This window comes from Brienomyrus brachyistius, unplaced genomic scaffold, assembly GCF_023856365.1.
Source record: "Brienomyrus brachyistius isolate T26 unplaced genomic scaffold, BBRACH_0.4 scaffold54, whole genome shotgun sequence".
Taxonomy (NCBI): Eukaryota; Metazoa; Chordata; class Actinopteri; order Osteoglossiformes; family Mormyridae; genus Brienomyrus; species Brienomyrus brachyistius.
In genome coordinates, this window is record NW_026042329.1 from 1,405,568 (window position 1) to 1,430,112 (window position 24,545).

At 45.3% G+C, this 24,545-nt stretch overlaps 2 protein-coding genes across 5 annotated transcripts in view; both read left to right on the top strand.

Annotated features, from left to right (window-relative positions):
* The window catches only part of stam (signal transducing adaptor molecule (SH3 domain and ITAM motif) 1), a 23,300-nt gene extending 6,570 nt beyond the window's left edge, over positions 1 to 16,730 (top strand). For all 4 annotated transcript variants that reach the window (XM_049000987.1, XM_049000985.1, XM_049000986.1 and 1 more), the window contains 12 exons: positions 7,340 to 7,415; positions 7,604 to 7,699; positions 7,871 to 8,017; positions 8,124 to 8,214; positions 8,399 to 8,591; positions 9,587 to 9,681; positions 9,766 to 9,854; positions 11,815 to 11,902; positions 12,106 to 12,160; positions 12,317 to 12,461; positions 13,087 to 13,199; positions 13,304 to 16,730. In XM_049000987.1, coding sequence (XP_048856944.1) covers positions 7,340 to 7,415; positions 7,604 to 7,699; positions 7,871 to 8,017; positions 8,124 to 8,214; positions 8,399 to 8,591; positions 9,587 to 9,681; positions 9,766 to 9,854; positions 11,815 to 11,902; positions 12,106 to 12,160; positions 12,317 to 12,461; positions 13,087 to 13,199; positions 13,304 to 13,499 — 1,384 coding nt within the window. In that variant the 3' untranslated portion in view covers positions 13,500 to 16,730. The remainder of the gene's footprint in view (positions 1 to 7,339; positions 7,416 to 7,603; positions 7,700 to 7,870; positions 8,018 to 8,123; positions 8,215 to 8,398; positions 8,592 to 9,586; positions 9,682 to 9,765; positions 9,855 to 11,814; positions 11,903 to 12,105; positions 12,161 to 12,316; positions 12,462 to 13,086; positions 13,200 to 13,303) is intronic.
* Positions 16,731 to 18,161: 1,431 nt separating this feature from the next.
* Positions 18,162 to 24,223, top strand: LOC125724061 (transmembrane protein 236-like). Its single transcript, XM_049001008.1, has 4 exons — positions 18,162 to 18,433; positions 19,840 to 19,912; positions 22,626 to 22,749; positions 23,511 to 24,223. Exons 1-4 carry the CDS (start codon positions 18,162 to 18,164, stop codon positions 24,221 to 24,223), a joined length of 1,182 nt encoding a protein of 393 aa, XP_048856965.1.
* The last annotated feature ends 322 nt before the right edge of the window (positions 24,224 to 24,545 follow it).

The following is a 24,545-nucleotide window of genomic DNA, read 5'->3' on the forward strand; positions in this document are numbered from 1 at the left end:
GTATTGGGAAATGCCTCTTAATCACTGAATGATGTTGTTGCCTTCAGACCCATTGTACAGGAGTATAAAATCCAGCACCTAGACATGCAGTCAGGTTTTCAAACATGAATGGGTTGTTCTGAGGAATTCGAGCGTGGTCTTGTCACAGGATGCCACCTTTGCAATAAATCAGTTGGTGAAATTTCGTCCCTGCTAGGTATTTCACAGTTAACTGTAAGTGGTATTAACAGGCTCTTGCACACTGTTGGAACTTTTTTCTTTTGGAGCCAGAACCTTTATCCTGAACCCATGACTTTTGTCGTATTTACACCGCCGGAGTTCTGCTCGATTTTTTTCATGAATATGTTGTGGGTCATCCATTAATCCATCCATCCATTCATTTATCCATTGGTTTTGGCATGGTTGGTGTAGTTTTGTATGAAATTGTGTGAAGTTTAACCTACAAAATCTTGTGTCTCCCATGCTTATTTATCCTGATTGTTCCAGTTCCTGTTGTGCGGTGTGAAAGCAACACATGAAAGTGGCTAGCAGCTACAAAAGTTCCAGGTTGAGACAGCCCAGGAACTTGTAAACCGGGACCGACTTCCGGAACTTTTGTGTAAATGCATCTGTTGCAAAGTGTAAGGAAACAAAGTGGCATGCCATGCAAAGTAACAGAGCAGGGTCGCCATGCGCTAGGGCACAGGGCGTGCAAAAGTCGCCAGCACTCTGTTGACGCAAGAACTGCAGAGTTCCAAACTTCCTCTGCCATTAAGCTCACCACAAAAACTGCGCAGGGACTTTCATGTAATCGGCTTCCATGGTCGAGTAGCTGCACGCAAGCGCAATGCCATACATCGGATGGAGTGGTGTAAAGCACGCCATCAGTGGAAACATGTTCCGTGGAGTGGCCAATCGCATTTCCCTGTCTGGCAGTCTGATAGATGAGTTTGGGTTTGGCAAATCAGCTAGGCCCCTTAGTTCCAGTATAGGGAGCTCTTAATGTTTCAGTATACCAAGCATAGCATTTTGGACAATTCTATGCTTCCAAGTTTGTGGCACTAGTTTGTTTCCAGCATGACTGTGCCCTGGTGCTCAAATCAAGGTCTATAGAGACATGGTTGGATGAGTTTGGTGTGGAAGACCTTGGCTGACTCACAAAGCCCTGACCTCAACCCCATGAAACACCTTTGCATTGAACTAGACGGGAGATTGACGTGAAGGCCTGGCTTGTAAACATCAGTGCCTCTCCTCACAAATGCTCTTCTGAATGGATGGGCAACAAATCCTCAGACACGCTCCAAAATCTTGTGGATACCCTGCCCAGAAGAGTGGCAATTGTTATAGCTGCAAAGGGGCGGGACCCAACTCCGTATTGATGCCTATGGATATAGAATGGCATGTCACCTGTCGGTGTAAGGGCCAGATGTCACAATACTTTTGTCTGTATGGGATATGAACTGTGGCAAAGACAGGAAAAGTTCATAGAGATATTATAACCAGCTACGTAAAATGCAGTGCGTTGTTCTATCTATGGTAGACAAACGCCACAATGACCGCCTACAACACACAGGGCATTTGGGGTGGGGGGGGGGAAATTAGGTGGGGCGCATCACAGGTGCCCTGTGCAGCTGCCAAGGTCATGCAGTAATACGGTGTGGAGTGGTATCCAAAACCGGTTTGTTTTATCAGATGAGGTTTGGATTGTAAATAAAAGGTACTCGCACTGCTATGTGAGGTATAGTGCTGGTGGTCTGTGATTGACAGGTCACAAGCCGGGTTGTGAAGTCCCCTGAAATGTCTTTTCTCTGGGTTTTCTGGGGCATGAAAAAGCGATGAAAACAAGCTGATCTTTCTTTTTAAACCGTAAGTCTGACGGAAAGCCTGTCTCGACTGTCTGGAGTTGATGGTGTGTGGCTCAGTGGGTTAGGCCTCTATGCTTGTGGTCAGAAGGTTACTGGTTCAAATCCCATAGTCAACAGTGTGATGTCACCGCTGGGTCCTTGAGCACGGCCCTTAACCCCAAGTTGCTCTAGGGACTGACCCTGCTTTTTCAGTTGTCTCTCACATTATTATCTAATTAAATATGTGCCTTTCTTGTATGATGCATGGTCTTGATATCACAAATCAAAAGGCATTGACATCAGGTTTTTGTGGTTCAGGCAGCTGTGGAGGGAAGTAATTTTGTAAAATATTCCTGCCTTTCTCTTCTAGTATGGAAGATTCACTCACTACCCTCGACAAAAGTTGAAATATGCCTGTTGAACATACTCCAGAAAAGGCGATTTGCCAACGCAGCTGAGAAGTATAATGTTTCAAACTAAACGTTTTTCCAGGTTTAAACTATTAAAACAGATGTGCTGATTTTGGGTCTGTGTTTTTGTTTGGTTCGGAGTGCTCTGGGAGGTTCTGTCGTTGTGTTGTGATGGGGTAGCCAACACCTCATGTCAGTGACCTCGTAGGTAGTAATTGCTCTAACACTTTTTCCTAGCCGAGCCGTCAAAAAAATAAAAACGTGAGAATCCCCTGGGAATATGACTGGCTGAGGCGGTCACCTGACTTGGCAGCAAGTCACCATAGCGGTGGTCATGGCCGGGTGGGAGGCCCAGAAGCTGGGTCCCACGTGGTGGGATGGGTTGGGGAAACTGCACCGAGGCACCTTCTAAAATTAGCACCGCCCCCTGAGGCTGCATGCGAGAAGTAGTGTAAAGCAAGGACACAGACAGGCCCCCCCCCAAATATAGAGCAAGCCGCCTACTCCTGATCCGGTTACACCCCGTTAAGGTTCTGCCCTGGGAGTGATCAATTCACACTCTCTGCCTGATGGTTGTCTGTCTGGGCTAGTTTTATTTTTTTAGTACATAATTTCTTCTCTCAGTCACAAAAACTAGATGCCTTCAGATTCATTTTAAGCTGAACGTGTTAATTATAGTTTATTGCTGTCTGACTGCGCTTGCTCTGCAGATCTGTAGCTGTTACCATAATGAGCGTAAGAACGCTGCAATGAGTTTAATGCATGTTAAATGTCATACTGTTAAGGAGGCTTAATTTTAGTTGGCGGCTAAGAGTTGAGGCCTCTTGAATCCAGGTAAAAAAAAAAATCTTCCTGTATCCTCCAGTGATTGCAAACATTCTGACATCTGTCAGCTTTGTTGTTGTGTTTTATTAATATGGTATTTTAATAATTTTACCTTTTTATTTTAAAACCCCATTCATGTGTAAGTGGCCACTTTATTGGGTACACCCAGCTAGTAGCAGGTGAGACCTTCTTTTGCTTTCCAAACCACTTCACAAGGTTAGCAACTTCTGCACATGCTGTTGTACTTGGCTGCTTTTGCATTTGTGGCCTTCTGGTTAGCTTTAACAAGTCTGGGCATTCACCCCTGACATCTCTGATTAACTTTTCTCGTTCGACCACAAAAATACCACCGCCTGGATGTTTTCTGGTTTATCTCACCGTTGTCTGTAAACTCTAGACCAATCGAACTTTCAGGCATTCCTATTAGATTGCGGCAATCAGATCATCCCCTTCACGATGCCACATCATTAACACACTTCAGTCCCCATCATCAGGTCTTTAACTTGCATTATTTTATTTTTCCTTGAGCTGTATTAGATACTGAAAAACAATGCAGACATCTCACCCCTCCTGGAAGTTTCAGGAGTCAAAATTGATTCCCGCATATAATTTGTGGGTATCAGGGAGCTGCTGTCAATGTCCTGGAAATCTGTAGTTCCGTTATTCAAAATTAGCCAGAAAGAAGTTTTGCCACTACAACCCCGGCCAACAGTAGGCATTTAATTTTTATTACCTTCCAGACATTGTACCGTGGTATACAGTATTTTGACAGTATTTTATAAAAGCAGTGGTGTTCCAGCGTTTCCCAAAATTTGCCGCTAATTGGCCCTCATCTGCCTCCCTGAAATCAATATGCCTGAGGTGGGATGTTTGGCAATGGCTGAGCGTAGCTCTCCAGGTTATTTTCTTTGTAAAAGTAGCTCTCACTGTAAAAATAGAGACCACTGCTCCAGACACTGTAGTGCAGAGTTCCCCACTTCTGGTCCTGGAAGACCAGTCTACAACAGAATTTGTAGAACAGACTTCCGTGCTCAGACACACTTATTAAATCTGGTAAGCTGCTAATAAGCTGAATAAGGTGTGTGGAAGTTCCAAGCGGTTTCTGACTTTCTGGGAATCACCATGTATGACATCATACTAAGGGTGTCACTATCAATTTAATATCAATAGTCGAGTTATCTAGCAACTGTAATCGGCCGATTCAACGCATAAATTGTATATTTAATGTATTATATACATTGCACTCCAGCCATTGCAGGGCGCTCACCCAGTCTCAGTTAATTCAGGCACTCCATTTCACTTAACTTGCATGTTTTTGGACAGTAGAAAAAAAAAAGGAAGATCCATCGAAAAGTCACACGCACAAGGTGAACATGCAAACTCCACACATTCAAAGCGGCGTTGTGCAGCAACAACATTGCCCACTGTGCTACTGTACCAGCTAGTAGGCTTGCACAATGTGCAGTGTTGTTATGGACGTGGCATTTCATGCACATGCAGTTGTCACAACGCAAGAACCGCGATAGTCTGCAGGGTTCAAACTATGACTGGGCTATCTATGATATTAATATGGATGTCACATGTTATGCACGTGTGTGTGTGTGTGACTGGTGTGTGAGTGTGCCCTGTGATGGTTGGGGCCCCATCCTGGGTTGTTCCCTGCCTTGCACCTATAACCTCTGGGAGAGGCTCTGGATCCCCTACGATCCTGAATAGGACAAGCAGTTACAGAACATGGATGGATGGAATGCACATGCAATTGCAGGAATCACGATAGCTGTGTTGAGATCAGTGATTTTCTTTCATGCTGTCTGGACATTATAGCACGGGGCATTTATAGCATGAAGGGTTTAAGTATCACTAAACCAATTTTACTCCGTCATAAGAAACCAAACTTTAATGGCAGAATAGGATTTTTTATTAGGTAGTCCCTAGGTTACGAGCAAGTTCCATTCCCTAAGTTTGTTTTTAAGTTGAATAAGAAGGTAAAACAGAAACTTAGAGTACATGACAATAATAATTGTACAGTAATGAAAGTAACTACATGCAGTACGGTACATTTTTCTTGGTTGTAGAAAAAAAAAAACATTGCAAGCTTCGCAATTTTGGGCACTTTTGCATCGCATCAAGTCCGTACGGTATTTCTGATGTGGGACTTTTGGTACTTTCCCTTTTCCGCTGACTTCTAGTTGAGGATCAGTACCAAAAGTTCCAGTACTTAAAGTACCAAACCAGCTGGGGTACTTTTTAGGTACTTTGATACTTTGGGGTGGGACTTGAAATGATTTCTTTGTGGACTTGGTTATGCAAATAGCCTGCCTCTGAACAAAATACAGTTGCCGTCTTGAGAAAAAGTTATGAACTCGAGAAAACAACAATAAATAAAATAGGAAAAAAAGTAATAATAATGGATGCTCAACAAATGAAGAGATCCTAGCTTTAACTGTGATCTGGTTTGAAGAACAGATCCAGTGAGATCAGTATGGAATGGCAAGAAATAAAGTATTTTGTATAATGTATTAGGACGGCACGGTACTGTAAAATCTCCAGATATCTCATTGTGATTTTGTTGTAATAAGTGCTGGGGTAATTTACCCTTGATTGTAAACATACTGGTGATGAACTAATCTGGCTCATCCATGGTGTTCCTCTGTTTTGTGTCTCATGCTTGCTGGGATATGCACAATGGATTACAATCCATTCATCTGTCTTCTAGGACCACTTTTCCAGTTGAGCTCAACATACAAACAGCAACAAATTTATTTTTGTATAGCGCATTATCACAACATTATATCGTCTCAAAGCGCTGTACAGCATCCCCACCTAAAGCCCCCAGTGAGTAAGCCATAGGCGACAGTGGCAAGGGAAAACTCCCAAGAAGGAAGAAACCTTGGGAGGGACCAGACTCAAAGGGGGAGCCCAACCTCCAGGGGCCGGCAGGGAGAGTCAAATAGGAGAGATGGTTAAGTGCCGAGTCACACTGCCCAAATCATAAGATTTGAGACACAACCAGGGAGCAGGGTGCCGGCTCTCCCTCCAATCGCCAGGCAACCAGAGGTAAGACAGCGGGTCATACATGGAAGATGGCACAGGCATAACGACAAGCTGGATGCAGGGACGTCATTGGTAGTGGCGAAGTCACATGTAGCAGGGTGTGCTGGACATCTTGGTAGATTGAGGTCTCCAGGCAGCACCCCCCAGGAGGAGTAGGGGAAATAAAATGTACAATTAGTCAAAGTAGAGGAGACTATAGGCCGTGCTAACAGTTAGGTGAGTGCAATATGAAGTGCGAAGTGCAAGATCCGGCCGATATGGCTATAGCAGCATAAATAGGAACGAGAGGCAAGTGGGAATGCAGGCATGGGGAGTCCCTGAAATGTCAGCACTCCAATTCCACAAGGGATTGTGAAGCTAGAGTGACAGCACTAACAGTTCAGTTCCATAGGCAAATTGAAGACACCAACTCCACCAGATCAAATGTTTTTGACAGGAAACAACTTGTGTAAACAAAAGGAGAACATGTAAACTCTGCACTGAGAGCTGGAAGCAGGTATCAAACCCTCAACCCTAGATATGTATGTGAGGCCACACTTACCTACTCGTGCTTGGTTGACAGACGTAAACATGGGACAGGTTTAGTTGGAAATAAGTATGACCAGCCTGGCTTCAAAGGAAGCCCTTGGGATAGTGATTAGCAGGAGCTACAGCCCCAAAGATGGCTGTTTTACGAACATTAACATTGAATTTCAACGTGAATGTTAATGTTGGCCTGAAGTTGGCTCATTATTCATAATTCAGCCTTATGGATCTTGTATGGCAGCAATCTATGACCAGGTCAGGTGACTCGCCAGAGCAATAATGGCAGCATTTCCGGCGCTGATGGGTTCTGGTGCTCCGAGACTGCAGTCATTCCATTAAGGGCGATCATGATGCTAATCGGCCTCTGTGGTCTCTCGTGTGTCAGCACTTCTGTTCTGTTGCGGGGGGGGAAGTGACTTTCTCAGGCTTCAAGATGAGAACTGTCTAGTCCCTTGTGGGTCGGTAAGGTTCTTTGATGGTTTTACACTGATGTTATCCTACCACACCACCCTTTGCGATGCTCGCAGAAAAATAAAATAAAGCAGAGAAACTTTGACTTGTTCCATGTGGGGTACGGGGAGGGAAGTGATCTGAAATAACCCAGATATCCCTGACCCCTCTGCTGGCTTTTGACATGCAACAGTCATTGGTTAAGAGGGTTTAACATGCAGTTTATTGCTTGTTCCTTCTGTGTGTTCCTAGGCCGAAAGAGTGCCTTCGGGCAGTTATCAGGAGATTGAACCACAAAGACCCCCACGTTGCCATGCAGGCGCTGACGGTGAGTTGAAGATCCTGATTAGGGTAGAACTCTTACTCAGCTTGAAATAAGAGGATCAAGTTAAGGACAGGTCAGAAATTCCTGGACAAGCAACAAATGACTGGTAGTGTCCTAGGCGAAAATATAAATTATGAATATATTCTTTTGTCTTTTTAAATGACTCAACATTTTGTCCTTGTCTTCTGTAGCTCCTTGGGGCATGTGTATCAAACTGCGGTAAAATCTTCCACCTAGAAGTTTGTTCCCGAGACTTTGCAAGTGAAGTCAGCAATGTTTTGAATAAGGTATGGTTTTATTGCGCGTGTGTGTTTGGGGAGCGTGGCTGGGTTTAATACATGTATTTTCCAACCACTTATCCAGTACTGGAAATAATTTCCCAGAAGCTTTTCGAGCACGTCTGTTTTTGAGAGGAGCTGCTTACATCACTGACATGAGCACCCTCTCGCTGTCCCAAGGGTCATCCAAAGGTATGCGAGAAACTGAAAGCCCTTATGGTGGAGTGGGCGGAGGAGTTCCGGAACGACCCGCAGCTCAGCCTGATCTCTGCCATGATTAAGAACCTAAAGGACCAAGGGGTATCCTTCCCCACAGCCGGCTCACAGGTTTGGGGGCTTCAGGTGTTTTCAGTACAGGGCACATTGTGCTTGTTTGTGGACCTCCTGTTTGGCTTGTGTCAAACACTTGAACTTCTTGACTTTCTTCTTTCAGGCAGCAGAGCAAGCCAAAGCGAGTCCGGCTTTAGTAGCTAAAGACCCCACTACCACTGTCAACAAAAAGGAGGAGGAAGATTTGGCCAAAGGTAAATACAAGGTCTCTATTTTTGAAGTCCAAAGAAATACCCTGGCCCACACGTTAAGTTAGAAGAATTCATTCCTAAATAATACTTTGGTTGCTGGGATGTAGAGAGACGAGAGAGTCTTGGCTCCGCTTACCCCATTCCCAAACCACAATACTACTGTCACTCCTCCCATCCTTCGCCTCAGCCATTGAGTTGTCCCTGAAGGAACAACGGCAGCCTCAGACCCCCATCACGGGCCTGTACCCCAGCACCACCAGCCTGGTGACCAACCACAAGGTCGAGGGCCGCAAAGTGAGGGCCATCTATGATTTTGAGGCTGCAGAAGACAACGAGTTGACGTTCAAATCCGGGGAGATTATCACCGTCCTGGATGACAGGTAGAAACCCTTGCACATCCTTTCAGAAGCTCAGTGATCGATTAGCTGTGTTTCCATTAAACCCATTCAAGGATTCAATAAGTCAACAAAGCAAAATTGTAAATAGGGTACGTTTCCATTAATGGATATTATGTAAATTATACCGAGCATTTTTTATCCCCCCGAGATCCATGCCTTGTACATCCACATGGAGTTGGATTTCCACAAGTTAGACGATATAAAAGAACTAATCATCACTTCCTACGTTTCTGATACTCTAAAAAAAATGTAATGGAGGCAGAAATTGCAAAGTATTGCTTGTATGACTAACCAGAAAAGCCACCTCAGATGAACATTTATTATTTATAGCTTCAGCATTTGTGGTTAAATTTGTTACTACAAGCAAAATACTGAAAGCCAGTCTGTTACTTTTGGTTTAAGTATTTCAAATATTTACTTGTAATAAAAGTTTTTGGAAAAAAAATAATTTTTCATTGGAGGGTGGATCCAAATTCCTGGCCTTTAGCATATATATTTGATGATATATCTTCACATTTTGGGCATCAACTTTTTTTTTTAATGATATTTTTTTTTGGGGGAGGGGCTTTCTTCACTTTCCATACCACTCTTGGTTCACTAACACATCGGGGAGCCTTTACGGACACAAAAGTAGATACAGGCATTTTTGTCAGGGTGCAGCCAGTCATATTCTGAAAACATTTTTTTTTTTTTTGGTTTGGCAGCTTATAAAAAAACTTTTAAAATGCAAAACAGATCAAAAATAAACAAAACACTGACTAACCTTTACTTTCACTTCTGTCTATGTAACATTTCTATTCCATTCTTTGTAAACCGTTGGAAACCCGGGCAATTTCTCAAAAGGCACCAAGTGAGAACCAGCCCAGCATCGGTTCCATGTTGGTGGAAATGAGGCAACAGACAGAATGGAGGTATCTTACACTGTTCTGTATTTTCTTGAATGGAAGAATGCTGTTTTTCCCATCATCTTATCACAGTGACCCCAACTGGTGGAAGGGGGAAACATACCAAGGGGTGGGTCTATTCCCCTCAAACTTTGTAACGGCAGACCTCACCGCCGAGCCTGAGATGAGTGAGTATCAGCTCAAGCCCTCATACAAATCTTGTTTTTTGATTGGCTGCCAGTAATGTTCTGCACCTTCCTTTCGCCATATAGTAAAAACAGACAAGAAGACTGTGCAGTTCAGTGATGAGGTCCAGGTGGAGACCATCGAACCTGAGCCTGAGTCAGTATATATCGACGAGGTGAGAGATGGACAAAAAAATAATTTTGCCTGGTAGTAATCTTTAAATGAAGATGGTAGCTTATGAACATGAATCATCATATACTGTAGTTTTTGTCTACACTACCAATTAATGTGCTAGATTCAATTTAGATTGTCATTTTCATCCTCCTCGGAGATGCCTATTTTCAACCCCTGGTTTGATTTGATACCTGTGTACCTTGAAGACCTTACATGATGTACTCATGTGGCCGATATATATTGGTACCTCACTTCCTTCCTGACAAAACTAATGCCACCGAACAAAGTTGAAACTGAAATACATTCTTTATTAGTCATTTTCTCATTTATTAGAACAAAGTCCTAATATTTGATTTACGACACAAAAAAATCAAGTTAAAAATAAAAATGACCTGGACATAAATATTGGTACCCATAACTTTTAATTCGCAGCACACCTTTTGGAAACAATTTCTGCTCTCAAGTGCTTTCTGTAGCCCTCAGTGAGATTTCTGCACTTCTTGGTGGGTAGTTTGGCCCACTCTCTAAGTGAGCTGCTCCACTTCTCACAGGTCTGATGGGTGCTTATTGCAAACTGCCCATTTCAGCTCTTTCCACAGATGTTTAAATAGATTCGGATCAGGATTCATGGCAGACCTCTTCAAGACTGTCTAATTGTTGCCTGCCCTCCATACTTGGGTGCTTCCTCAGGTGTCATCCTGCTGGAGGACTCGTGACCTGTAACGGAGACACAGACTTCTTGACACTGGGCAGTACATTACCTTCCAAAATGACTTGATATTCCTCTAATCCCATTCTGCCATTCACTGGTTCAAGACATTCTGTTCGAAAGGCAGCAAAACATCCCCAAAACTCTCCATGTTTCTATGGTGATGGCTATGGTGATGTTCTCCTTGTACGTCTCTGCTTTTTCCTGTGAGCATACAGTTGCTGTGATCTACCACAAAGCTCCAGTTACGTTTTGTCAGTCCAAAGGACATTCTCCCAGAAGGACTGTGGCTTGTTCCCGTGCAAATTGGCAAACTCCAAATTAACTTTCTCAGTTTGAGAAGAGGGGTCGTCCTTGGTCTCTTGCCATGAAGCCCGTTTTCATTCAGATTTCTCCTGATGGTGCAACTTGAAACGTTTGTACCCTGAGCTTGAAGCCCACCATGGATTTGTTTAGAGGAATGTCTTGGCTCTTTCTCCACCCTTCAACATCCTTAGGTCAAGTGGCCAGTGCGGTTGGCTACACTGCCATAAGCCTTAAACTTTGTTTTATAGTCTTTGTTTTAATCATGCTTGGCTGTTACCTCAGTTCTCAACTCCTCAGGCAGCACTTTAATCTTTTTTTCTGTGATACACACAATGCCATTAAACATTTAAACTAGCTGAATGAGTGATTATATAACTGAAAATGTGATACTAATTAAGGGAGAGAAGGTCTACTTGAAAATCTCCACAATACGTTTTTTTTCTCCATTACTTCTTAATGGTACCAGTAATGTTGTCCAGGCCGTTTCAGGATGTCTCTGTAATATGACCACAAAATCAGCTTTTTGGTTTCATACCATTGCAAACCTGAGCAGTGCTTGTATGGGTGACGACACATCTTTCATTCTCAATATATTTGAGGAATAATATGGCATTATTTGAATCAACTGCACATGTACTAATATCTGTATCCCAGAACCTCCTTATTGGAGATTTAGTTGGATTTTCCCAGTTTTGTTCCTACAGCCTAATTAAATTCTCAGTGGCTCTGTTACAAGGTGCATCAGTGCAAATGCATTCCTGTTCACATCCACCATGTTCTTTAAATTAAGCCTACACCCCAGTTACATTGTCCAGCTCCTGGTGTACATACACACACATACACACACACATTGGGTTCTTTGGGTGACGATTTAGAGACCCCTTGGGAACCTTGGCAAACGTCAACAATTTGGTCTAATGTACTTTCTTGCGGGTGTCTCTTGCAGGAAAAAATGGATCAGTTGTTACAGATGATCCAGAGTGCTGACCCCTCAGATAACCAACCTGATCCTCCAGATCTTCTGCACCTGGAAGGTAAGTCCTACCAGCTAGGAGGTCCTCCCAAGAGCTTACCATTAACAGACAGGCACATGCTTTGTTTATTTGTTATCCGTTAGCCTGGGGATGCCCTTCCGTTCCCTAGTTTTCATCTTAGGGGCTTGACCTTTTGCTTGCCAGTCTGGTTTAACAAAACTCCTCCTTTACTGTGTCATTCATCCATGAATGTTTTCCTCAAGCTGCGTGTAACCAGATGGGCCCTCTCATTGACCTGAAGCTGGAAGATATCGACAGGTAAGAAATTCTGGAAAATTGAACCTTTTTTTTTTTTAAAGTAGTTTGCACGTTCTTAAATATAGGGAAGAGATGGTTTGGTGCACATTTGATAAAGGATTTTTTTTCTGCTTGTGGAGGTCTTTGGTAAGATGAATCTGTGACCTCTCCCCCCAGGAAGCACTCCGAGTTGTCAGATCTCAACGTGAAGGTGATGGAGGCTCTCTCATTGTATGCCAAGCTGATGAATGAAGACCCTGTATACAGCATGTATGGAAAGCCACAGGCCCAACAGTACTATGTACCCACAGGGTCTCCACAGGTGGGTGCCAGGTATTTACACTGATTTACTCTAGTGCAGGGTAAATATTTCTTAAACTAGTGGCCATAAACTCCCTACCAAGTCAAGTGGGCTGTATAGTCGTGCCGTTAATGTACTTGGTTACGGTGGCACGAAATTGGATCCTCCAGAACCACGGGGTAGCATACAAACAGCAAGTGACAAGAGAAGGGTTTTCACAGTATTTAAGGTGTAAAAACACAGAACAATGCAAAAGGGTGGGGGGGGGGGCTGGACACAACAGTTTACGTACATAGTTTGATGTCTGTGTAACTAATGTGTGATCACGTAGGAAACTAAGGGACAGAGGGGTTCGAATATTGGCTTCTCAAAGGCTTCCTTATCTTGTGAACCCTTTGTCCCTTTAACCGAGATCATCGACGTGGCATCCTGACTCCTGGGAGACTCTAACAAATCGAGCCACTGTGAAGTCTGGCTCAGACATGCTGCCTCTCATGGTGCTTGACCTTCGAGTCTTGTGGCAGCACTAGTCAGCCATTGTGATGTTATTTGTTCGCCCACTGTGGCTTGGTTAATCTGGTTAACTGCTGTGCCACCGGTCTCCCAGGCTTATGATTCGATATCTTCCCCCATTCTTCTTTCTCAGGTATATCCAGTTCAGCCCCAGAGCAGCACGTACGCAGTGGGGGGGGCACCGGGGTACTCCTTGCCTCCAGAGCAGCTACCCTCTCTGCCCCCTGCTGGCCAGCCGGCTTCCAGGTGAATGGTGTCGTCCGTGCGCGTTCATCTGAGGGTGCTTTGGTTACATGCCCTTTTTACAAGATGACGAATCATCATGACCTCCTGGTCTCTCCCCTTTACAGCATCATGATGAATTCCACTCCAGCCAGTGGTTACATGGCTGCGTCCGCTGCCTACAGCCACTGCCCTGCTGGGATGGCCCCCAGTGACCTACAACCATACGAGGCCTCCCTGAACGGGGCAGCGGCAGTGCCCCAGGGTGTCCCACAGTCTGCCGATGGCCAACAGCAAGTGTATACCCAGAAGGCCTTGCTGTAGGGCCCCTCAATGTCTCCCTCCCCGGACTGGATCTCCGGCTTCTCTGCGTTTGAATGTTGAAGGAGCTGAGATCTTAAGGGTGTTCAGAGTGGGGAGGGGGGGTCAGGGCAGTGCTGTCTGTAGATTTTGGTACTGTACAACTGGAATCGAGTGCTGCCCGACTGGTTCAAACTGGAAAAGGCATAAAGGATTTGTTTCTGTTCTTGTTTCCCCTCCCCCCACTCCTAGTAAGGAACACTAATTAGTCAAAGAAATCTAATAACACTAGGGTGTCATATCGTAACTGTCACAAGATCTTAGGAGATTTTACTAAAGACTTGACATCAAGGCAGCAACGTAGTACAGATAAAAATAAAGCTGTATGCACATGCCGTACATGTGAGAGCATTGGGGGTCTACTTCTGGTTTTGGTCTTTGATTGGCCTGACCCAGGTACCAAACCAGGTATGGCATTAATGGCTTTAAACAGTGTTCTGTTGATTTTACATAACGGTGACTTTGTATGAGAAATAGCTGTCTTGTTTTTGTAGTGTATTTTAATTTATATTTGATTCTTTTTACTGTTATGAAATTCTTTTAATGCACAACATTATGGGAAATATTCTAATGTGAAGAAACGACTAGAGTCCCCCATAATGCCCGTAGTCAGATTTCTCGGACTTGTAACTGTATTCTTTGGTGAACCAATACATCACTTCCTGTCTGCTTGTGGGAAGAACGTGATAAACACTATTGCATGGGCCATTAATGAATTCCGACTGTGCTGGTTCATTAGCACTTTGAAGTTTGAGCAACAAGGGACCAGGATTTGTTGAGCACCTATGAGTTGGTGTCCGTTTGTCCTTTATGGGAACGACGAGAGTGATACTCCCTTGTCTCAGCCTATGTCCTGGAGATAGACATACTGTGAAATTCAGCATCACGTCTCCAGTTTGCATTTCTGGACAGCTCTTTAATCTCTCATCTCTCGAGCGTGAACTAAACTTCATTATCCACTTATCGACTGTAGCCAGAATCGGGTAACCACAGCTGATCTGGACTGCAACACATCAAACTAAAGAATGGGGGACACCTCGTGGGTAACAGTTGATGGTCATTAATATTTGAGGTGTTACTCAAATAGCTGTCCGCATGCATCCATCACAGTATTATGTTATTACTGTTTCAGAGACTGGCAGTGATTGTAGTTTGTTCCTCGTTAAGCTATTACCCATACTCTCCCAACGACCAGAGGAGCTTTCGGCTTTTAATATTTAATTATTCAAAGTCTCACTGTGGAAAACATTGACTTAAGTGACTGACGCTGTTTCTGGTTGAGGAATGATGAATCGTTATCATGGGGAATGCTGCCAACTAGCGGTACAGGGGTTTGGACGAGTGGGACTCGTCTGGGGTGACTTGGCTGTGTCTGTGTAGTTTGGGATGCAGTCATTGAAAATGTACAGTTTTCACGGTGCGTTGTATGAGGTGCAGCGTGCAGCCTTTCTGGTAATGGGGATCCTTCACTGCTAGCTGATCATCTGATCAAGCTTCGTCTTATCCGCAGAATCGCTGCGGATTGGGAAACAAATGATTGCACTAAACAGCCCGTGCAAAGCCGGTCTTGTTACGGACTTTCTGCATGTGTAACTTTTTTCTTTTGAAGCGTGTCAGGTTGTGGCTGCTAGTTGAAATATATCGCGGGGGAACGCAGGAAAGCAGTGTCCACATTGTGCCGTGCTGCTTTCGGTTCGTTTTGTCATCTATGCTGTCCGGAAGAGTCCAGATTTTGTTTTGTTGATTTTGTTTTTTTTTTTTTTTTTTTTTTTTTATTTTGTATGAAGATCTGTCTACAGACTGAAGTAACATGTTGATTAGAAGGCTGATGATCTTGCACTGTGTTCCTCTAGTTAAAAGCAGCAGGAAACATACATTTCAGTAGATATGCTTTTGTAGCTATGGTTTGCCTGAAGCATTTAATGGACTGTAAGGAATAAGGTGCGCATTAATTAATTCGTTTTTTTTTTGTTCCTAACTGTTTATTTTTTCGACCAAACTGTGAAGAGTCCAGCATTAGGACCAGTGATGTTAAATTAACATTTTTAAAATATTGTTTTTGCGTATTTGGCATGCTTTGAACTTTTAGCGACCTGTCGAATTCGGTTACAGTTATGTCTCCCCCCCCCACCACACTAATATTTTATTTATGCTTTTTCTTCATTGACAAAGAGTAAAAATGTAAAATCCATGGGAGATGTCAGACCTGGTCTTGGGAAGTCCTGTGGCCTTCGGGCTGCTCTCCTAATGATCTGCTGATTGTTTGCCACTGTGCACCTGATGGTAATGAGGATTAAATGAGGCTTGTGCTCTTTGCCTTTCTGTTCATTTTTCTTCTTTTTTTTTTTTAACAAAAATGATAGTGAATGTTGGTTGGTTTGTTTGTTTTGATTTGGAGTGATATTCTCAATAGTGTGGTGTGTGGTCTGCTATCCCAAGCAGACTTTCTTCCTAGGAATCTCATCTATTTATGTCTTCAGTGGCCTGAGGAGCATTAGTGCCGAACCGAATATCGTCTGATTTATTATCCAATGGGGGCGCAGTGGTTAAACAATGGTGAAGATCTCGTGTTCAGAATGGAGAATGGCTCCTGCTCCCTTTAGAATAAGAAATTCCCCAATGCAGCTAATTCTGGATAGGGTGGTAGGATGGAATGTTTAAATGTATGAGATACAATGTAAATAATTCATTTTAATGAGGACATCAGCTGGACTGTGTATAGCTGTCTGTGTGTACTGGAAGCTTTTGGGTGGGGGGGCTGTGGATGGTGCCAGATGCCTGTAGAACTGGTCCAGGCTGTCATTGACATACTGTATTTATGTATATTAATGTCCAGTATCCCCCCCGCCCCATGTACTCCTCAGCTTTATGGAGTGATGTTTTTGTTTTGTTTATTTTTTTTTGGGGGGGGGGTGGGAGCTGTCACTGTGTTATACGTAAATGCACGTGCCCCGTACTGCCACTGGATGGCAGTGTTTAGTAATGGTCCACGAGGCAGCCGTGTGCCATCTTTAGCATTACCTGTGTCGTAATATTGTAGACGAGCGAGCAAATTTAAGGAGAAGCACCAACAACTTTCTGCTATAGACCTCGAATGAGTCCATCCCTGTGAATACGGAGCTGTTGTTATCGGGTTATGAATGCATTAAGACTTCAAACGCCTGTGTTTTTCCTCCCAAGATTAAAAATGAAAAATTATGAAATGTTTCTTGAATTCTTCTTTCTTCTAATACTCTGTGCTAGTTTTGTGCTGTTGCTGCATAATATTCTCACTTCGAAGATCACAACCAAAATGAGATTACAGCAAAACCAGAAATAGAGTTTTAAGGATGTCTTGTTGATTAGGGTGACCAGATAATCCATGTCAGGGAGGAGACTTTGAGCTACTTCCGGTTTTGCAGACTACCAAAACTGAAAAGCTCCTGCGCTTGGCTAAAAAGTTTGGTGGTTCCTGTGCCTTGACTGGTTTGTTTCCTTGATTGACAGATTCATCCAACTGTTTCACATTAACATTCATTAAACATGCATGATTATAGCAGACTGACCATTCAGCGCACGGCAAAAACTCGGTGCTTAAGAGAAATGACGGTCATTTTAACTGAAATGGTAGTTTGCAGATCCTACCCAAGCTCAGTGTCGTCCCTGATTATCTGGTGAACCTACTTTTGATAGTCAAGCCAAACAAGCTGCGAGAGACAGTGTTCCATCTTCTTGGTAAAGTTATATACATATATTTCATATTGTATATTTTATGTTGTGGTTGTATGTGGGAAACGTGTTCATTGGTCATCTTAAAGACGTGGGTGTGTTGCTGTCCAGTCATTCTGAGTCTGTGGTCTTAAGGTTCTCCCATTTCTTCCTTTTTTTCCCCCTTTTTGTCTTTGGCACCAGCAGAAAATCTTGATTGGGGTGGCCATCAGGGATTAGTTGTATTTCACACCTTGTCACTTCTATGCTTAGAAAATAAAATAATGCATGTTTTGTTTTGATGTAGGGTGACATTTATATCTGCCCCTTGCTTAGTCTGCCTGCGTGGAAGTATCACTAGTCTGGAAACCCTAACCTGAAACCTCAATCATGTTAATTCTGTCTGCTTGGCAAGGATCGCTCATCAGGCTTTCTGCAAGAATATGCAAATATGCAAGTAGAGGGATTTAATGTTGATAAATAGGGAGGTGTTTGGATGCTGGTCCTGTGGTCAGGGGGTTGCTGGTTTAAATCCCAGGGTCGGCAAAGTGATTCCAGCATTGGGCCCCTGAGCACGGCCCTTAACCCCAATTGATCCAGGCATTAGCTGACCCTGTTTTCTCAATTATATTGACATTTGCATTTAGTGACCGTTGAATTGGGATCTTGCCACACCTCGCAGTATGACGGCATAGCTACGTCCGTTGCCAGACACACCAGCATGGACACAATGCTTGCTGCCACATAAGCGGCCGAGCATGCAGCCTCTGGGCCTGAGTCCAGTGTGTGGAAAGTGCTGGAAGGTAGAAACAATGATTTGGGCGCCATTCTATGAGGGGACAGGGATTGGCGTAGAGTAACAGCACCACAACACCTCATTTTTAACTTCTCCCCACCCCCCTGGGTTTTCCTCCTGCACTGGGGGGTTTGGATGGAAGGATGGGCTCCAGGAAGGTGGTCAAATTGGCCCTGTGTGAGGTGCTGCAGTTCAACGCACTGGTCGTGCCGCTCTTGGTGGTGATGCAGAAGTTTGCGGCCGTCGTGTGGCACGTCCGCAGCAGTGCCATGCTCTCAGGGGATGCTAGCACCCCCTACTGGCTCATCGTGGCTGTCTCCGTGGCTTACGTTACCACCGTGGCGCTGCTGGTCTGGGTGCCCATGAAGTACCTGGTCTTCAAGAAGAGGAGGTTCTTGATTGGCAGGAAGAAGTGGTGAGTGAGCTCTGTGATGTTCCAAAGGTTACGGTACGTGGGTCTTTCCGGGGTATGTGACACTCATTGCTGACCAAAATAGATTAACGTGAGACACTATTGACCGAGAAGCTTAACATGCTGTAGCACAACCTAAGATTATGATTTCAAACATGCATTTCTTTCACTTAAGACAAGTTTAGTTGTGCGTTCCATACAAAAATATATGCTATTGTCACCTCAGAATGTTATGTGATCAGTCTCTCAGCCAAAGTGTTTCCAGCTTATATGCTGGAGGAACTTACAGATAAGTCGTGTAGTTTTTACAGTGGTAGTCAAGCTACATTTCTGCTGTAAATATCCAGCTGTGTATGCGGGTGTAGTACATTTTATATGTACTCAAAGGAAAAATGCCTTTGGCCACACAATAACCTGTAGTCAGAGAGAGGCTGTTAAATGTGCCGGTTCTGCTGAGCTCTTTGAGCAGAAATTTCCAGTGGTCCCATGCAGAGCTGAATGAAATAGTCTAGGTTGAAAGTGGAGGTGTGTTCTGGGGGGAGTCGGTTCTGTCAACCTGTGCTCTGTGGAAACTCCCGGCAAGGACCCACTTGACAGTTTAAGCTGCTTTGGAAGGCAGTGCATAACATGACAGTTATGATTTTTGGCTTTAGGGGGTGCTGACGTTTTATTTTAGCTCAGTTGTGTGGGTGGATGTCCTTAGCACTAACAGGCTAATATCAAGGTGTTTTGGGAGTTTTACATGTTCCTTACTCAAACTCAACTGGAAAAAAATACAAGGTGTGATAAGATTCAATGAAAAGCTGTGTGTCGTGTGATGGCAGGAGTGGCAGAAAGGGCATGTAGGGAGATTGGCATTGTTTTTGAAAGGCCGAGAAGGCAAGACGGCAACTTCAGTCACTTCAGGACTCTCAACAGGAAAAGCCAAGAAATGAGATTCAGCTTCAAGTGATGTCATTTTGGATGGTGACAACCTTAACATGCCTTGACATGTATCATCATAACCTTGGGAGATGTCAGACTAGATTAGCGCTGGGTTGGCTTTAATAAATAACGAGAGAGCGCCACTTAACCATAATTACGATAGTCAGACCTCACGGTCTCTTCACAGGCAAAGAAAACTGTGGGTGTAGATGGTAATAGGATGGAGGAGATGTGTGAAGAGATATATTTTGAATAGGCAATCGTCTGGTTTCATTTCTATGCCACCAATTCTCTTTGCTTCGCTTTTTCATGCTAGTAGAACTTTTAGGTATGAGTTTTAATTTCCAATTGTAGAAGCACAATTCAAAGCCAGACCACAGAGTTTTTGTTTAATGTTTTTGTCTTTTTTTCTGCCGCCCTTGCGTTAGTTGGGGTGCCCCATTGCCGTCCGCCATATGTGCTGACCCTTGACTCTTGTCTTTCAGGAGACCGGTGGCCCTGGCCTACGTGGTCTTGTCCACGCTCCCATGCTTTGCCTTCCTCATCGCGAGCGCCGAGGTAGCAGATTGGGCCTCTTTGCGTCTGTCTTCTCCTGTCTAAAAGCTGTTGTCCGTGACTGCCATCCTGGCTCCACACTCTCACCAGTGGCCTTCTTTACCTTCTCGAATGAAGCCTTGGTTAATTTGTGTTAACGCCTTACTATTATCTCATGTTACATCGGGATACAGTGCGCCTCATTGTCGCCCCTCACCGTTTATTTTACTGTACATTCTGTCTGTACATGTGGCCCCCTACCCCACTCTGTCTGTGCAGTTTGAATATTCTCCTAATCATCCCTCCATTCATCTTTCCTAGCCTCTTTTCCAATACTATGTTGCATTGCTAGAAAGAGATCTGTGTGGTTCAGTTGGTTACGATGATGCCCCTGTGATGGAAAAATTCAAATCCAAGGGTCGGCAGAGTGGTTTCTTTGGCCCTTGAGCAAGGCCCCTAACCTCTAATCCCTTCAGGGACCTTCTGACCCTAAGAAAAGCACCAAGAGGCAGATTCACCCAGCCTCATGTTTTTGGGCCGAGGGAGGGAGTCAGATTATCAAATGAAAGTCAGAATTGTACAAAGAGAATATGCATGCACAGCGCCAGGAGCTTGGAATTAAAGCCCCAACCCAAATCTTCATTATTCGGTTGCATTATCATATTGTTTTTTTTTACTGGACAGGACAGTCACTTGATCTCTTATAGTACAGTACATGTTGGCTTTCAAGGGGTCACTCACCATTGGTCCTCAAGGGGTCACTCACCATTGGCTCTCAAGGGGTTGCCCACCTTTGGACCTTTGCTGTTGGCCAGTGTGGGGAGACTCTGTATTGGCGCTTAAGGGGTCATGGATAATCTGGCACTTTTAGTGCTGGAACTCTTCAGACACAAAAATTTGCTGAGCGTAGCTCAGGAAATGGCTAAGCACAGGGTAGAGAGGACAATGCCGATCATGTGAGCCCCGGTATGCCTCCTGCCCCCCCCGCACCAGTCTAGAGCAGCATTCCAAGGACAATGTGATTCACAAGCCAGCCTGTTGTCGCCCCCCTTTGTTGTCCCGAGACTGACAAGTTTCATATGTTAGAAAGCTTGAGACAGATGGCCTTTTATCTCCCCCTAAGAGGATGACAAGGGGCCACCGCTGATGACCCCCACCCGGGGGGGGGGGGGGGGCGCTTTCCTCTGAGGAAACCAGCTGGGGGCTGACTAAACAAATACAAGCAGCTGCTTCTTTTTGCTACATAGGTTGGATTTTTGTCTTTCAGCTATTTTGTGCATGTTTGTTGGAAGGAATTTCCAGTCTTCTTTTGAATTACACTGCGCACGCCCCCCACGGGGCAACATTCAAGCTGACGAGGATCCTGTCTCTCAATGTTGTGAAGTCCTGTCAATCAAAAAACTGAAAATGGGGAAAATTTTAGGTGTGCTTAACTGCAACGCAGAAGAGGTTCATCCATCCATCCATCCATCCATCCATCCATCCATCCATCCATCCATCCATCCATCCATCTTCCATAACCACTTATTCTGGGTTATAGTGAATATATATATATATATATCATTTTGATCACGGCCCCAGAAACCATAAGCCCACCCTTGTATACCATTAAGTTATTCACACATTTCAGGTAACAGGCTAGTTTATGAACATAGTAATAAAGTGATAGTATGTAGTGACCTCAACTACAATACTATGAAAAATGCATCCAGCATCAATACTGGCCCAAACATCTCTTCACGGCTAGACCTGATCAGTCAGGGCTGACCTGGTTTACAGTCCCCATGTGTTACCCGTTACCCTCGTTCGGCGTCTGCCCCTTGCCTCGTTCGGCGTCTGCCCATTGACTCGTTCGGCGTCTGCCCCTTGCCTCGTTCGGCGTCTGCCCCTTGCCTCGTTCGGCGTCTGCCCCTTGCCTCGTTCGGCGTCTGCCCGTTGCCTCGTTCGGCGTCTGCCCCTTGCCTCGTTCAGTGTCTACCCGTTGCCTCGTTCAGCGTCTGCCCCTTGCCTCGTTCGGCGTCTGCCCCTTGCCTCGTTCAGCGTCTGCCCCTTGCCTCGTTCAGTGTCTACCCGTTGCCTCGTTCGGCGTCTGCCCCTTGCCTCGTTCGGCGTCTGCCCCTTGCCTCGTTCGGCGTCTGCCCCTTGCCTCGTTCGGCGTCTGCCCGTTGCCTCGTTCGGCGTCTGCCCGTTGCCTCGTTCGGCGTCTGCCCCTTGCCTCGTTCGGCGTCTGCCCGTTGCCTCGTTCGGCGTCTGCCCCTTGCCTCGTTCGGCGTCTGCCCCTTGCCTCGTTCGGCGTCTGCCCCTTGCCTCGTTCGGCGTCTGCCCCTTGCCTCGTTCGGCGTCTGCCCCTTGCCTCGTTCGGCGTCTGCCCGTTGACTCGTTCGGCGTCTGCCCGTTGACTCGTTCGGCGTCTGCCCCTTGCCTCGTTCGGCGTCTGCCCCTTGCCTCGTTCGGCGTCTGCCCCTTGCCTCGTTCGGCGTCTGCCCCTTGCCTCGTTCAGCGTCTGCCCCTTGCCTCGTTCAGCGTCTGCCCCTTGCCTCGTTCGGCGTCTGCCCCTTGCCTCGTTCGGCGTCTGCCCCTTGCCTCGTTCGGCGTCTGCCCCTTGCCTCGTTCAGCGTCTGCCCGTTGACTCGTTTAGGATGCACCTGTTGCTTCAACCTCAATGACCTCCCCCCCCCTTCACTGGGTAATCAAAGTCATTTTCCTTTACTCTCCTCCAACCCCGATGCTCTCACAGGTACAGATCAGCAGTGGCTTACGCCATGACGCCTTCACAGAGCTCCCCGTCTCATTGGTCCTGCTCTCCCTCATTTGCATTGACATCACAGAGCGGATTCGCCAGTGCCGTCTCACGGGCCAGGGTAAGAGGGCACTCTCTTTCTCTCTCCATTCATCCCCTTCTCTGTCCTTTGCTCTGTGTCTTTCTCTTCTTTAATGGTCTCCATAACGATGCCTTTCACTGAAAGGTTACTTCAATGATCTCAAACAAACATTAAATGTTGTGACAGTATATGTGAATTGTTCACCTTAAACAATTGTAACCTTATTTTAATGTTATTTATTCTACTGTCTTTTAACACCATCATGCTCATTTCATTGTTATCTTTGATAGTCTTTTTTAGCAGAAAAAAGTGTGTGTTCAAAATTCTTTTTTGGAAAAAAAAATGTTTGCACAGCTGGATACAAACACAAGAAATCCAAAGCAAATGTCAAGAGTGGTTTCAAAAATCGCTAGCATTTTGGGTCAACTTCAGACACTTCTCATCAAGGCTGGTGGTTTAGTATCAAGTGTAAAGTTCACATGAAGCCCGTTAACCAAATGAGCCACCATTTATCCTCAAACACATCTCCTCCGGCTTGGAGTCTGGCATTTGTAAAATGTTTCAGTGTGTAATATTCAGCTGACTTTGCTGTTGATCAAGATGCCAGTTTACTTGTAAGGAGAATACATCCATTTGGGTTTCCCAGGATTCTTGGGGACCATCAATGTGCTTCAAGAATACCAAGATGCACGCAGACTGGGTTCTGTAACTCCGACAAAGGCAGTGCTGAATCTTCAAGTGCACTTTCTGTGCTGGCCTGTAGATACCGGTGTCTCTTTTCCCTCCTTTTTCTCCGGCAGTTCATCCTCCACAGAGGGACGCCGACATTCCTTCCTCTCTGCTGACTGGTGTGGGCCCCCTGTCACCCCGGTCCCCCCAGCCTGCTGTGGCCCCAGGGGTTGTCATGCTAGGTCAGGTGGATGGCAGTCGCGAGCAGAACATGGCCAACGGCAGACAGACTCCCGGATCTCGGCTGGTACACAGCACAGGCTTGAACTTCAGGTCCGATCCTAATGGCACCATTCCTGGCCTCTCTCTGTCTGGGAACCAGGGCAGACAGTATAGCTCAGCCCCGGTGGCCCAGTTGCCCATCTTGCCAGTCTACTACCCCCCGCAGTACGTAGTCTCGGGGCCTCTCCGCTTCCTGTCTGCAAGCGATTCCCGGGCCGAAGTCTTCGTGGATGGCTTCCTGTTCTGGCTGGACACAGTGGAGATGGTACGGGCTGCGATGCACCCCGTCGTCTTCTATTCACGTTGGGTGTTCCCCATCTACATATCCAGCTACCTGTCGATACTCAGGGTTGTTGTCATGCCTGGGAGCACCCTGCTGGCCACACTGGGGATTGCACTGCAGGACATCCCTTTCCTCTTTATCCGCATCGGTTTGGTCGCCATATTTGGCTTTGTGACGCCACTCTTATACCTGCTGAAGAACCTGCTGCTCTCCCTGGCCTTCTTCTACTTCAATTTCGTGACCAAGCTGAGAATCTTTAACACGCAGAGTCTGTTTTAAGTGAGAGGAGAGGACCGGTTTTGGAGCTTCAAATGACCCATGGGAGAGTTTAGGCTCAGAGACGCTAAAAGGAGTTTTACAGCCTGAACTTAAGAGTCTGAATGCTATTACCATGTAATCGACTTCCTCTGCACTCCCAGCTGTTTTTGTCTGGGATGTTGCTGATTTAATTGCCGGGGGGGGGGCACTCGGGCCCGTGGCTGGGTAACTTTTGGAGCATCGTTAAGAATGCAGTTATGAGCAATCAAGAAAATGTCTGTATAAATTTAATGCAAACCGGCACCAAACTTAAAGTTAAAGGTCCCGCTCGGAGTTTCTCATT

Bases quoted from the DNA above. Each gene is read 5' to 3' on its own strand.
- LOC125724061 (XM_049001008.1), top strand. From the start codon at position 18,162: ATGGGCTCCAGGAAGGTGGTCAAATTGGCCCTGTGTGAGGTGCTGCAG. The intron at 19,913-22,625 runs GTAGCAGATTGG...ATGCTCTCACAG, and splicing joins TCCTCATCGCGAGCGCCGAG to GTACAGATCAGCAGTGGCTT. The intron at 22,750-23,510 runs GTAAGAGGGCAC...TTTCTCCGGCAG, and splicing joins GTGCCGTCTCACGGGCCAGG to TTCATCCTCCACAGAGGGAC.